Source organism: Phocoena sinus, chromosome 10, assembly GCF_008692025.1.
Source record: "Phocoena sinus isolate mPhoSin1 chromosome 10, mPhoSin1.pri, whole genome shotgun sequence".
Classification (NCBI taxonomy): Eukaryota; Metazoa; Chordata; class Mammalia; order Artiodactyla; family Phocoenidae; genus Phocoena; species Phocoena sinus.
In genome coordinates this window covers 8,431,966-8,446,537 of record NC_045772.1, presented here as the reverse complement: position 1 = coordinate 8,446,537, position 14,572 = coordinate 8,431,966, and the positions used below count along the sequence as shown (strand labels likewise).

The 14,572-nt window shown below is 43.5% G+C and overlaps 1 protein-coding gene across 8 annotated transcripts in view; it reads left to right on the top strand.

Moving 5' to 3' along the window:
- Positions 1-14,318, top strand: part of TNRC6B (trinucleotide repeat containing adaptor 6B) — a 261,599-nt gene extending 247,281 nt beyond the window's left edge. For 6 of the 8 annotated variants that reach the window (XM_032645306.1, XM_032645303.1, XM_032645302.1 and 3 more), the window contains 2 exons: positions 603-742; positions 1,693-2,496. In XM_032645306.1, coding sequence (XP_032501197.1) covers positions 603-742; positions 1,693-2,080 — 528 coding nt within the window. In that variant the 3' untranslated portion in view covers positions 2,081-2,496. Of the gene's footprint in view, positions 1-602; positions 743-1,692 lie in introns of all 8 variants that reach the window. The other 2 variants (XM_032645308.1, XM_032645301.1) reach the window with 1 other exon arrangement.
- The last annotated feature ends 254 nt before the right edge of the window (positions 14,319-14,572 follow it).

Genomic DNA, 14,572 nt, shown 5'->3' with positions numbered 1-14,572 from the left:
AGTAGGTAGACGTAGAGTCTCTCCTTGAGATGACGAGAGTAGGAGTAAGGAGACATCAGAATCGTCTGAGCTGGGTCAACCGTCAGCATTCTGAATCGTCAGGTGGTCAGCAGTGCCTTTCTTGTTTGTGTCTTTTCTCTGTAGCTTTTTGTGAGATTGGAAGAATGTTACATTAGTAATCATGCTCAGAACTTTGCATGTTCTCTTACATTCTTATTTGGTTACCATCTTATTTCTGCTTTTTAAGGCTCTACCAATCACTGTAGGTTTACTTGTTTACCTCTTAAGGAAAATAGACCACAGGTTGAATCATATGCTTTTGTTTTGAGCTGTACTTATACAAATTTTTTATCTGCAAAATGGCCACATTAGATCTGAGCCCAGTGCTTTGAATATCTTAAGATTTGTCTTGAAGACCTCTGTATTCAGTGCAGTCTTTCCCTGCCTTGAGTTCTTCATTTGTCTCTCCTAGACTTATTTAGTACTAATGCTGTTAGTTACGAACTGGAAGTCCTTCTCATTCTCAAATATAAGAAAGGTCACTTGACTTCCTTTCCCACCCCATCACCAGTTTTTATCTCATGACTGTCATTACTCTTTAGATTGATGGGTCAACCTTGAGAACCATCTGCATGCAGCATGGCCCACTGCTGACATTCCATCTGAACCTAACCCAGGGCACCGCCCTGATCCGATACAGCACCAAACAGGAGGCGGCCAAGGCCCAAACTGCACTGCACATGTGAGTACCCAGCCTACGCTCACTGAGACAAACATGCATGAAGAGGCACATGTGAGTATTTGGGCACCTGCTTAATTAAACAGAGATGCACGAGAACACGCACACAAACGGCATCCTGACATGAGCAACTGCTCGAGTACCGAGGTGGCTGATCTCTTCTACTTACGTAAGCATGGATTGTCCTGTTTGTATCCGATAAGCAGAATTCCAAAAGTAACAGATTTGTGAAGCAGTGAGTAAATTTTTAGTACCGTGAAACAAACCCAGTATTGATGAAATGTGAGACGCTGTAAGTGCTGTCCCTTTTCATAATAGGGTCTATAGCTGCTTTCTTTGGCCTCTCTGTGGGTGATGATGAATATTGTGGTCTTAGTGGTAGCAGGGGTTCTGCCTGAAGTAAGTGGGGCTGGATCAGACCTTGGCCATCCTCTTCCTCGCCACTGTCAAGGTGGTGAACAGAAGGAGCTGACTCCCCGTGGCTGCAGATGCCATGACAGAAAGGGACACACGGAACAAGCAAGTGATGGGGAGGTCAGGCAGTGAGCCCGGCCCTGAGACGAAGCAGCACTTTAGGTGCCTGGAGCTGGGTCACCTTGATGCTTGGGGCTGTGATCTTTTACCCCCAAGGGGAAAAAAAAAAAAAAAAGAGATGACATTTTACTTGACATACAAATTCCATGTCCCAAGGGATATTGATGTATAATATTCTCCAGTAGTCTTTGGATATCTGGAGATTGAGTGATACGTTGTTCTCAATCAGTACTTCTCAGTCACCTCTTGGTTAAAATGCAGGTTCCGATCCTGTGATTCTGAAAAGCGTCCAGGGGAGGTGGAAGCTGCTAGTCAAAGGACCACACTTTTGAGTAGTGAGGACTCAAAATACTCAGTCCCTATGCATGCTTTTAGGAGTTTCCTCAAATGCATAGCTCTTTCCCTCCCCTTTTTTCCAGGTGTGTGTTGGGAAACACTACCATCCTGGCTGAGTTTGCCACTGATGATGAAGTTAGCCGCTTTCTGGCACAAGCTCAGCCCCCTACCCCTGCGGCAACCCCGAGTGCACCCGCAGCGGGTTGGCAGTCCCTGGAGACCGGCCAGACCCAGTCAGATCCCGTCGGACCTGCTCTGAATCTTTTCGGTGGGTCCACAGGGCTCGGGCAATGGAGCAGCAGTGCTGGTGGCAGCAGCGGGGCCGATCTTGCTGGCGCTTCATTGTGGGGACCCCCAAACTATTCTTCTAGCTTGTGGGGAGTCCCGACCGTGGAAGATCCCCATAGGATGGGCAGCCCTGCTCCTTTACTACCTGGTGACCTTCTGGGAGGAGGGTCGGATTCAATCTGAACTTAGAACTTTCAACTCTGACCTCGTGACCTTTTTTGGAACAGCAGCAGCACTAACTTGACCTTTTCGTTTTTTTTTTCAACTTGCAATAAATACATTTTTAAAAGGAAAAAAGAAAACGGAGAGAGAAAAAAAGGTGGGTCATTGACAGACTGTCTGAGCACATAGTTGCCTCCCTTATAACTTCAGTTTTTTCGTTTGGAATATGAATCCAAAAAGAGAACATATCACTCTTGAAATACTTGAATCATGAACGCCAACCTAGAAAGACAATGTGAAGCAAGTACACATACCATTTAAATTTAAACACAAAAAAATTAAAAAAATTAGTTTCTAGTTTTTCACTTTTTTCATGTTATATGGAAGTTGTTGCTAAGAAACATATATACTGAAAAAAAAATAGCTTTTTAACTTTGTTTGCACTGGGTGTGTTTCCGTCCTTAGGTCTACCATGTTTGGGAGGGAGGGGAATTCAAAAGAATTGTTGGGGTGGGGGGAGGGAAGACTTGACGGAGCCTCACTTTAAAAACAAAAACACAAAAAACCTAAAAAAAAAAAAAAAAAAAAAGAAAGAAAAAAAAGAAAAAAATTGTGATTGGCTGGTTGATAAATACCAGTGTGTTCTGGCACATGTAACTGCCCAGGCATGCTCGTTCTGGTATGTGTGTGCACGTGTGTTCATGTGCGTTCGCGTGCATCCTTCTCTCTGTCTCCGTGTGTGTGTGCGCGTGCGTGCGCACGCACCTGTGTCCTCCTCTCCCCATCCTGATTTCTCAGAAAGCTGCATTGCTGACAGTCCGCAGGCTGGCTGGCCGGCCATCTGCTTTTTATTTTTATTTTTATTTTTTTTAGCTATGAGAACAGAGGAGCACGAGCACCTCGGGGAGCCACTGCTACTGAAGCCACCCCGTTGGGCTGTGTTGAGATGAACAGAGTGCTTTTTAATGAGGAAAGCAGGGAGCTCCTTTACATTTGCAAAGTAGCCCGAGCGTGAGTTTTCTGTCTCTTTTCTTTTGACCTAGCAGTAGAGTGGAACACTGCCAAGTCCCCAAAACTAGGAAAGCAGGAGGTACCTCTTGGAGCAACTGTGTGTTTATTTATTTCTGTTTTTTGAAGTAAGTGGCTACCAGTAGGCACATCTGAATATCTGTTAAATTTCATGCTGGCCTTTTCATTAGTCTGAATGGGAACAGACAGTAAGGTAGCTTTTAATGATGTGATGTCTCAAAAGCAGAAAAACTGTGTTCCCCCTTTCTTGTGTAATCAGGTATGAGAAATTGGTCAGAAAGTCAGGTAATGCTGAATTTAAAATTTCTATTGTTTCTCTTTAACATTTTACGAAAACAGAAAAAAAAATAAGTTGTGAGCAGCCTCCTGCAAGCATCCGCAGCTCCTCCCTCTCTGCCCCCTTCTTGCTGAGCGTTACCTGTGCCAGGCCGTGGCGTGTTACAGCACCAGGCCATCACTGACAGAAACGTTTACTTAACGAATGTTCTTAAACCAGTGTGTACTTCAAGCGTTTCCTTTTGTTTCTCTGTGTTGTGTATTTCCTGTGTATGTGGTTTTGCTTAGGCAGGTATAACTTAGCAAAGACTTAAGTATTGCACCTTTTTTTTGGTTTTGACCTCTTTTTTTTTTCCTTGTAATGTTGCTTTTTTTATTTCGGTATTTAAAGACTTTTTTTTTTTAAGCATCAATGTAGTAGTACTCTGGGCCGAATAGGGGGCAACTTTTAATCCACAGTTATCACCAACATGTATGTACTTATGTTGGAATCAAAATGTATCAAACTGCTTTTTGTGAAGAGTTACAGCAGACCTGAAGGGTACCCCTTTATACAAAACAGATGGCTGGCGGGGCGGGGGTGGGGGGTGGGGGGGGACGTGTGCCGGTAACGTGGTAGCACTTGTGTGGACATCCCAGTCTGCATTATACTGTTTTAACATAAAGTGCCGACATTCTGTACCAGCAAATACCTGCCCATTCCAACCCTTGGTGGGAGCAGACCTCTACTGTCCTCCGTAACTTGCTGCTAGTGAGGACAAGGGAGTTTTTCTTTCTTTAGCATCTTCAGTGAAGGATACAACAATGCCTAATAATGTATTTGACTTTTAGCTTGTGTCTGTGGGTGGGTGGGTGGCTGTGTATAGGAAAAGGCAAAAACCAATTATTTGCATTTAAGTGGTTTTGTGAGACAAAGAATGGGAATTCTGTAGTCCTCTCAGTTTACTCTATTGATTATAAACCTAGCCTCAAAAGAGATTGACGTGCGTAATTCAAGTGACTGCTTGCTCATGCAAGTCTTTATGAACCCTTTGTGGGTAGGTGGTCAAACTTCAGTTTCTAGCGTTGGTTTGGTCCCATCGGATGCCTTTAGAAAACTAACTGTGCCCTCCGGTTTTCATCACCACCATGCCCCTTCCACTTCTGCCCATGCACAGAATGTCTCCTTCGAGCCCCACCGACTGCTCTCTGCCTGGGGGCGCAAAACCCTGGCATGTGTGGTGGCCTCCAGGTGAAGAGCAGCTGTGTTCACACATCTACAGAAGGCTGAATCTGAGTGTCCCTGGGCCGGGAGCATGTCCTGAGGCTCACGCGAGCCAGTGGTGACTGTCCACTGCCGCTTTTGGTTCCCTGGCGTGTCCTCCCCACCCTCCTCTTTTCCTGCCTGTTGATTCCTTGACCTGCACTATGGGTTAGTTGAGTTCCTTAACGATACTACGGTGAAAGCCGGGTGCTAGAGCCCCTCTTGTTTACAAGACATAATGAGGGATTTGAAATATGTAAAAATAAACATGAGAAGCTAAAATGTTCTTCCATCATAAGCTTAAAGGGAAAAAAACTGAAAACTTAAAAAAAGACCAAAAAGTGCATATATATATACATATAAATATATATTTTAGATGAAGACTAACTCTGGGAGCATTTAACAGTGTTTTTTGTTTTTGTTTTTAACATTTATTTTCCTGCTTTAAAATTTGCAAGCATTCTCAGGAATTCTAGGGTAGGAAGCCAGATTTTGGAAGATGGTTTATTTAACCATATCTTATCCTAGATAGACGGCTGTTTCTTTCCTGTTAATAAACTTTTACAAGTTCCTGAAACTTCAGAAAGTTTAAACAATTTTTACTTAAAATGTAAAAAGAAAAGTCTCCAAACATTATTGTCATACTGGGGATCACACATTTTAAAACACGTAGAAAGAAATATTTTTTAAAAATTATCAATTTAGCAGCAACAGGTAAATTCACGAGCTTAAAAGATATGGGAGAAGGATTAAGCTTTATAAGAGCTCTAGCATGGATTCATTGGAAATTGTGCATAATTTAGTGGGAGAGTGTTTGGTGTGTATAAATGGGAATGCCATCACTTTATTCCTTTCCGTTTAAGACTGAACATTTAAATCTCCCCTTGGAACTTTTGGTTTTCTTTAAAGGAAGCTTTCACCCTGTCTCCCCAACCACAGCAACAAAAGAAAGGATCAAAGAAAGAAACAACAGCTTAAAAAAAAAAGTAACTCTAATCTGTAAAGTAGTACGGTTGGATTGCTGAGAATCTATGTAAAGAGTTAGGAAATATAGGTTAATAATTTCTGGAACAAATTTTAAATGTAGGCATTACTAGAGGAAAAGTATCTATGGACTGTTCTATTAATGAAGAATGTCCGTCTTACCTCCGTTTGTTAAGGGAGGAGGAGAAAGTAGAAGAATCTAATAAGGAACAAGTGGTTTTACTTTTTTAGCTCCCAGCTACCGTTGTGCTCATTTTAATTGCTGTTTTGAAGATCTGCTGCTTAATTATCCCCATCCCCCAGCAGGAGATGTGGAGTATTTCCTTTCAGTTTTTGGTGATGTCGAATTCTCTTTTTGTATTCCCTCCTGGGCCAGGGGTTAGAATTCCCAAGCATGACCACAGCTTCTTTTAAACACCTAAGCTTCCCAGTGGGAAAGAAACTCCTGCTCGACAGGTAAAGGGAGTGGGTGGGGTTGCTGCCTGCAGTTTCTCTGAAACCGCTTTAGTGCCTTCGTACATACACCCACACATCCTAAGCAGGAGGAACTCGTGCGTATGTGCATGTGGTCCCGTCGCCCCAGACAGTAAGACGCTCACCCGCTACAGAAATTGGAGTGGTTCTGGACAGGCCCCAAAGACAGTGGGCTAAATTTAAAGTCATTAAAGAAACAGAAATCAAGGAAGTATGCTTTTATGTCTTGATAATGTGGGATACCAAGATCCTTCCTCGTGCTGTCACCCTTCGTTACTGTGTATCAGCTTCTCCGGTGACAACTGCAGTGACTTGGAAAGGCTCTTTGTGTCGGGCCTTTAGAAAGGGGTTCCTGTTTTTCTGCTCTTCTCCTTTGTCTCCTCCCTTTCCCATCAACTCCCTTTTTCTTGACCAGTTGCTGGAAGCTTTGCTTTTTTGGTTGTCAGTGACCTAAGAACAGGATATAGTGAGTATGTAATGGAAGAGGAAAACTTTTCTTTCCATGGTATTCCTTGGCAAGAGCCATGTCTGCTGAGAGGTTAGATGGCCTCAGTACACTTAGAAGATGTGGCGGGAAGCATCTTCTCTTCCACTGCATTCTGGCATGGGTACAGGGGATTGCTGGTGACCTCTCATTACGTGGATTTACTTCATGAACATTTTGATCATGTAAACTTGAGCTTTCCAATTTTTACCAGTTTACTGTTTTTTTTAAACACTTGATTACTAGTGGCCAGAGATATCCCACTCTCAAACATCATGAACTTGGTTTCTGTCTACCACATGAGTAGCCAAAAGGAAAGAAGCACTAGAAGGGGAAGGGAAGTCTTCCATCAGACCGGAGACCTCTCCTGGCAATTAAGATCCAGTGCCATGACCTAATTTTAGGTGTTTTAAAAAAAAAGTACAGATCTCCTAGACACTGTGATGAAATGGATGGTCCATGTGGCATCTCTGATCCCCCAAGTCCCCAGCCCTTGATATTTTTCATTTACAACATTCACGGAAGTTAACTTAGCAGTGCCACAAGTTAAGGTTCCAAAGCACATCCTTTCATCAGTGTCCCCCAGTAAATCAACATTACGCCTTGATTGCCATTCAGTCCGTTTTATTTACAGCAACTTGATTTTCTATTACTGTGGCTCCTGTTCTAAGAACTTTCCCACCTCTTCTGACGTGAATGTAGCAGAAGTTAGCAGCTGGTTCTTCCAAGTTCCTGTGGGTTGCATGTCGTGTGTAAGATATGCAGAAAGAAAGAAAAGAAAAAAAAATTACTGTCGAAGAACTTGGAAGACCTGTTATTAATATAGCTAGCAGCAACTAAAATTTCACAGGCTATTAACTAGTTGCAAGTATTCACTCTCACTTTCACCACTTTTTGCGGGGGAGGGGGGCAGTTTTTGTAAGATTAACAGCCAGATTCCATATCGACCTCAGATGCTGCGTACTTTTTAGTTTTATTTTTTCTATTCTGCCATCTTGACTGTTAAACAGAATGAAGATGTCTGTGAGCTGAGCAGAATGCTTAGGCCAAGCCTGTTCTCTGCTGTGTAAACAGGATGTTTGCAGCAGACTTGGCTGTAGTAGCCATCTCTAAGATTAGGGAACAATTGAGTCTTTATGTTGAAAAGGTCCCCTTCTTCCCCCATCCTCAGAGTTCAAATTCAGCATACAACACTCTAGGTTATTGTTTTGAGTTTGGGTTTTTTTCTTTTACTTATCTATAAGGTCTTTAGGAGTAGAGATACATTTTTAGCTGGTTAAAAAAAAGAAATCAAACCTGTTCTTCTCCAGTGTTTCGCCAAGTTTTGTCACACTTCACGTCTATGCATTAACTACACTTCTTAGTGTTACTATAAAGAGAAATCTTACTGTTTTCCCTCCCGTGAGTGTACAACTAAGGCTGCGTGCGACAGTGCAGAGGAAAATAGTCTGGCCCGCGTGTATAACCTCAGCAGTTAATCAGAAAACGGAGTGCCCTTCCCCTCAGCCGCAGAACTGCACCACAGCCTCTCTGCTTTCTTATCCACAAGTACAGGGTGTCCAAGCAGTCTGGAAACAGGCAGGTGTATAAAATGTTGTCAAGGACATCGTCAGTCTATTACAAAACATAGAATATTATCTCCATTTCCAGATTTAGTGCACAGCCTGTGATAAGGCCTGTAGGTTTATGGCCAGTGCCAAAGGTGTGTGTATTTTCAGAGATGGTCCCCATTTGTCAATGATGGCGTTGTTTTCTTGACCTGAAATTTGACGAAGGAGGTACTGGCATCACAGTCTTCATTTGAGATAATTATCAACTTCAAGAATCTATGAACATAGTAGTAACATAATTAAAATTGAGCAATGAATGACCCTGCCTGCTTCAGCAGGGGAAAGAGGCCACAGACATGCACAGGATGGTGAAGGGAACACCGGTCAGGAAACAGGGCTACACCCCACCGGCTGGGCATCCACGCCATCCTCATGTTTACGGTCACTCGGACTCGATCTGGACTAATTACCAAGTCTTCAAACATTTGAGTGGGTTTTTTTGTTTGTTTATTTTTTGAGTGGTTTTTCAACTGTCAGTCTGTTACAATAACCTCCAACCATCACCAAAATAAAATAGCAAAAGTGATAGAAACTGCCAGTGTTTGCCTCACAGAATTTAAATAATTTCCTCTTCAGTTAGCCGCACACCTGGATTTGTTTTTAACGATAACTGTGCACACCAGGAAGAATGGTCCTGCCCTGAGCAAAAGGTCTCTGCAAAATTCAGCTGTTGGTTCTTCATTGTGACAAACACTTGTTTTGTTCATGGGAGGAGAAAGGTCAGAAAGAGGCAAGAAGTGTTCTGTTTTAAATTGAAAAGAAATAGTGTTTCCCTAAAGCACTTTGTGCCTCAGTTTAACTTTCAAAATATAAATCACTGTTTTGAAAGTAAATTCCCAATTGGAATTGATCCATTTTGAGCCAATATTAATTAGCTGGGGTTGTTTTTCTCAAAAAGTGAAAGTCCTCTTTGCTGCTGCTGGTGAGCAGCAGAAGAGAAACTGGAGTAGCTTCCGATGTTGTGGGGCGAAGTGCTTTCCTTCCTTTCTGGTCCCCCACTTCCCTGGACCTCTTACTGCATCTGGCGGTCCTTCTCCTTGGGGTCCTGAAAGGCGTGCACAGTCCTCGGAGGGCTGGGTTGTGAGAGGTGAGGGGATGCCAGGAGCCACTTCGCTGCAGGACCAACCTGACAGCAGAGCTTTATGGAGAGGAAGAGAGTATATCCTGCGTGTGTTCGCCAAAAATGAAAAAGGGGACTGTTTATACAAAACAGAGCGAAAACCTTTGGAACCCTTAAGTTACATGCCTTTTAAAGGTAGTAGAGTTTTTCACCAAGTGATACATTCAGCATGACACTTCTTGCCAGACGTTTCAGGATAAGTTAAAATATATGTGTTTAAAACACCACCCCACCCCACCCCTTTTTAATTTTGTCCAAGGAATGAATTACTTAAGTGTAGTATTTCTGAATGTGCCTTTGTGAGTTCAGAGACCGTCTGTTTTAGGAAGAACCTACCCATTGGGATAAAACAGAAAGGCGGTCAGCTTGGTCTTTAGGGAAGTCGGCATTTCTCCGGACCGACCCCGGGGCGTTATAATTGCACAGTGTAGAGTCGTGGGGGAGAGGTTCCGGAGCTTGGGAGAGGGGATGACGAGGTGATGATGCACAGATGGCAGAGACCAGGTTAGTCCAAGAGCGCAGGTTGAACTTAATCTCTCTGCATTGCCTAGTTGTCTCCGTGTTTATGTGTGTGCGTGTGTGGCCGTGGCTGTGGCTGTTCTAGTCTTTGTTTTCCCGCAAGCGCTGGAGAATTGAAATATGGTGACGCTTGTGACACACTTGTGCACATCGAGAAGGCTTTTCTCCCTCCTGCCTCACGCAGGGCAGGCAGCGCGTTGCCACCCTTTGAGTCTGTGTCCTGAGAAGGCAATGCTTTTCCCAAATGGAAGGCACATAACGTTGCTGTTTGTGCAAACAGGGTATCACACACGAGGAAAAGGCTTTTGAGAGGATAAGATGGACGTGTTTGTGAAAGAAAAGAGAAAAATCTGCAATCATATTTTATTTCTTCAGAACTATTATAGTTAAACATAGAAATCTGCAGTGTCTCTTCCTTTGTTTCACGTTTGTTTTAAACAATTCCACCTCTTCTCCCCACTCCCTCTCTTTTCTAAAGAGAAATCAAGTGAATGCTAAGGGCCATTTCCATAATTCCTCAGAACTCCCCAAAGAGGAAAACAATCCCTCCGCAAGATTCCTTCAGCTTCATTCAGGAAGACACAGGGAGGAGAGATGCTGCAGCTTCCGGGGCTTCACTCTCATTCCTCTCTAATGGCCTTGAAATGTATTATTATGCAAATGTGAATTTTGATACTGAATTTAAGAAGAGGTTGTTGGATTTTTCTTTTTTCAAAAAAAAAAAAGGTCCCATATGTGGTCATCATTGCTTCTTTACTTGGTAACGTGTGAATTGTAACTATGCATTCTGCAAAGGGGGGGGTGGGAGGAGAGGGCAGAAAGGGGAAGGAAGTAGCTTTGTATCCTTGTTCTACAGTTTCTGTGTCCATGGTATCCCCTCGAGCTGGCAGGGAAGGGGAGTGAGAGTAAGAAGCGGTAAGGTCGGCCCAGTAAGGTAGAAAGAGACGTGTGAGTCCGGCCTGGCACTTCCTGGGGGGCCTGCAGTCCCTACCAACCAGTGTGGTACGGGATCTCCATCCTAGCCGTGCAGTGTCAGCCTGGTGCAACAGGAGGGCCCGGAAGGCCCCCGTGTTTTCCGGAAAAAAGTGCTCACCCTGTCCTGAACTCAGAACCCTTTCCAGCTCAGGAAACCTTGCCTCACTCGTGCTGACCTTAATCTTTATGTCATTTCAAAAAAAAACTCCTCCTCCTCGCTCCGTTTTAATTTTTCTTTCTCAGTCATTTTTAAGTGACTTTAATTGTAAGGAAACTTTCTTGCTCTACGGGGAAGAGGGCTGTTGCTTGACAGGCAAACAGGGCAGCTCTCCCCTATCCACTACCCCTCCGCCATATGTGACCTCTCTGCTTCCCTTGCAGTTACTAAGCTGTGTGTAGCTAGTGAGCAGCGAGGTGTTTGACACGGGAAAGCCCACAGCCTCCTATTTGTCCTGACAGCGTCCCTCTGTTGATCCTTCCTGCAGTCAGTCATGGCCCTTGCATTGCTCTGGTCTAGGCATTACTGGCAACACACAGTATCGGAAGCAAGAGACCGCCGTGCCTGGAGCCAGTGTTTCCCTGCAGCAGTTTTGCTGTTGATGTTCACAGTACTGTAACTAGTAACAGACTTGATCACAGTCTCCTCGTGCCCCTGCAAGCCTGCACAGGCACGATCTCATCAGGGTTCCAATCTGTTAGATTGCCTTTAGACAAAAAAGAAAACAAAAAAATAAAATTCTGACGTTTCAGCTGTCTAACACAAAACAATACCTCGAGGTACATTTCCCCTGCAGTGTAGACCCTTAACTCCCCTCCTTTTCTGACATCGGTGGGTTATCCTTGGAAAAATATGAACGTGTAGATAGCAGGATAACTTTTACAATTTTTCTTTGCTGTGAAAGCAACCCTAAAATATGATGTTTTCCACTTCTTTTTTAAAAGCCATCAGAAGTTTCAGATCTTATTCTTTCATGTTTAAGAAGAGAAAGCAGAACAGGTTAGGGGAGTGGACTTGCATTTGTGGGGTGATGTTCTCTCCATTGCCTCCCATACACAGTGACGACAGACCAGTGTTTAAACCCTGCTCTGAATAGATGCCATCTATTCTAGCTCTAGTTCCAGGGTAGGGAGTGTCTGGATTTCTCTCTCCCAGAAGATCCATCCCCTCCAGGGACTCCAGAATGTTTTCTCCTGAGACCTTGAGTTCTCAACCTTTCTTGGTTCAAACACACACACACACACACACACACACACACACTTTGAGTAACTGAGTAGCATTCTGTAGATCATAAAGAGAATCAGCCCCTGGCATTTCAATTTTGTGCTGTAGAATTCATAGCCGTGTCGCTTTGCGATGCTCTGGAAATGAATTGATTTCTTACTTAGGAGACTCAGCTGAGACATGCAGGCAACCTCCATGAAAGGCCCACGCACCCTCAGGTGTCCCTCCCTCCACAAGGCTTGAAGCTGACTTTAGGTAGAGGTAAATAAGTTTAACGAGTGCTGCTTGTAGGGATCTGTCAGCTACTGCTCTCCTAGATTTGGCCGCTCATGAGGCAGGACCAGAATAGATCGTTTTTTTTTTTTTTTTTTTTTCCCACCCTCCCGCCCCTGAATAGATCGTTTTGAATAGCTTCTTCGCAAACCCCCTAGCTCCCCCCATCTTAAAGATAAACCCTGTATCTGTCAGGAAGCCCTTTTTAGGTTGGGCTCGCTGATCTTTGTCTACTGACGACTTCCTTTGAGGGAAGAAGCTTGATGATAAATGCACGCATATCCACCACCCACCTTCTGATCTGGGCGCTGTCGACCTGCGAATTTTATTTCTGTTGTTTGTGTGGAAGCCCCTTTTCTATCAGTCTCCTTCCTCTGGTCCCTCCTGAGTTTTTCCTGCCCTTCTGTCCCTCTGCGACGCTCCCAAAGGGCTCTGCTGATCTCTGCACTTCTGTCCTGGGACACTCCCCCCCACCACCCTTTGCACACACCAGTGACCAAAGTGTGTCCAGTGATCTCACAGAAGACCTAAAAAATGGTGCATGCACCATGAATGTGCTCACAGAGACACGTACACAAGATTCTGCACCCTTGGCCTTAACCTCAGTGTGACTTAAGGTGCAGGAACACTTTTAACAGGTTTTAAAAAAACAAAAAAACCCTTCCCAGAGGAAAAAAAATAAGCAGATGCAACGGCTCAACCATGCCCACTCCTAACGCTCCACTATTTGCTTATGACTTACTCTGTGCCCACCCCACCCCTCCCTGTTTCGAGTAACCAAAAACAGATAACAGAAGCAACCCGAGGAGAGGTTTCTGGACTATTTTCTCTTTCTCCATTTAGATGGAGATATATATGCTGCTTTGGGTTCCATAATCCTAGGGGGCTATGTTTACATAGTAAAATACATCCTACCAAATCAGGAAACTGAATATGGGAATCTCTGCAATGAGAGTTAGGTCACTGATGGTGAACAAGAGAAGTGAGGGCCCTGGGGGATGGCGCAGAGGAGAGACGGAGCAGTGCCACCTGACGGCCTGGGACGTATGGCTCCTCCCTTCGCTTCTCTCCTTGCCCCCTTTCACAGAAGGTGCAGAGAAGGGCATCAGAAAGAGGCTGGATCTTTCAAAGGCAGCTTTCCAACTTTGCACACAAACAGGTAACAGGAAGGTACAGCAAAAATCCTCTCATCTGAAACACTGTCCGCAGAAACAAAACCTGTAAACATGACTGAATAGCTGCACAATTTTGATGCTCTCTGCAAGTTACCTAGAAGTGTTTTGTTTTTCTTATACTTGAAATAGCTTTTACAATGTTATTTTGGTGGCTTTCTTTTCTCTCTACTGGTGGGCCATAGAGAAAGTGGATGACGGGATTTAAGGAAGTTTGAGGGGAGAAAAGGGAGGCTGTGGCATTGTCTTTTTTTTTTTTTTTTCTCTTAAACAGAGGTTTAATCAAACTCCCATATGTTGAAATTGCTCCTCATATGACTGGTTTTACATGGACACAGAAACTAGGCACTTTAGAGGTGCACTTGCATGGCAGGCTGGGCCCCCCTTTTCTATATTTTATTTTACTTTTTTAGTATAGTGGTACTTAAAATCACTGGTTCACTTAAAAAACAAACAATAAAATGTTAAACTCTACTAATGTACAAATAAGCTGAAAAGTTGCATTTTATGTGTATTTTTTGCCATAGCAGGTACTGTATTTCTCATGCTGGATTTCAAAAAAAAAGTCAAAAACAAAAAAAACTAAAGGGTGGTCTTTTATTGGATTGTGACAGGTTGAGTAATAAGGAATTAAGTCGTCGTCATTTCATTAAAACTGAGAGATGATGTAATGCATATATGAGTTTTCTGAAGGGTTTTTTTGGGCTTTTAAGCAGCTTATTTTTGTTTTTGTTTAGTTTTTTATTTTATTTTATTTTGGAAAGATATGATTGTATTATGTGCAACTCAGTTGCTTACATTATAACTACAAAATATTTTTGGGTTCCTGGAAAAAAAAAAAGAAAAAAGACTAATAAATGTGTTTGGCTGCTAAGCATTTATTGTGGTTTCCTGTTTTATTTAGCCAGTTTAATTTGCTCGTCTGTTGAATGTTTGTATTTCTACTACTGTACTCCCTCGCCCTGCCCCACACATAAATGCTGTCTGACATTCAGCATCTGGACTGGGCCTCCACTTTGTCTATCTTGTCTTGTTAGGTTTGTGTTGCCGGAGTTGTCAGGTTGACCAGCCGCTGGTGGGTGTGTGCTCCTTGCTGCCTGCCACGCTGCCGGGTTCAGAGTCTCTGAAAGAA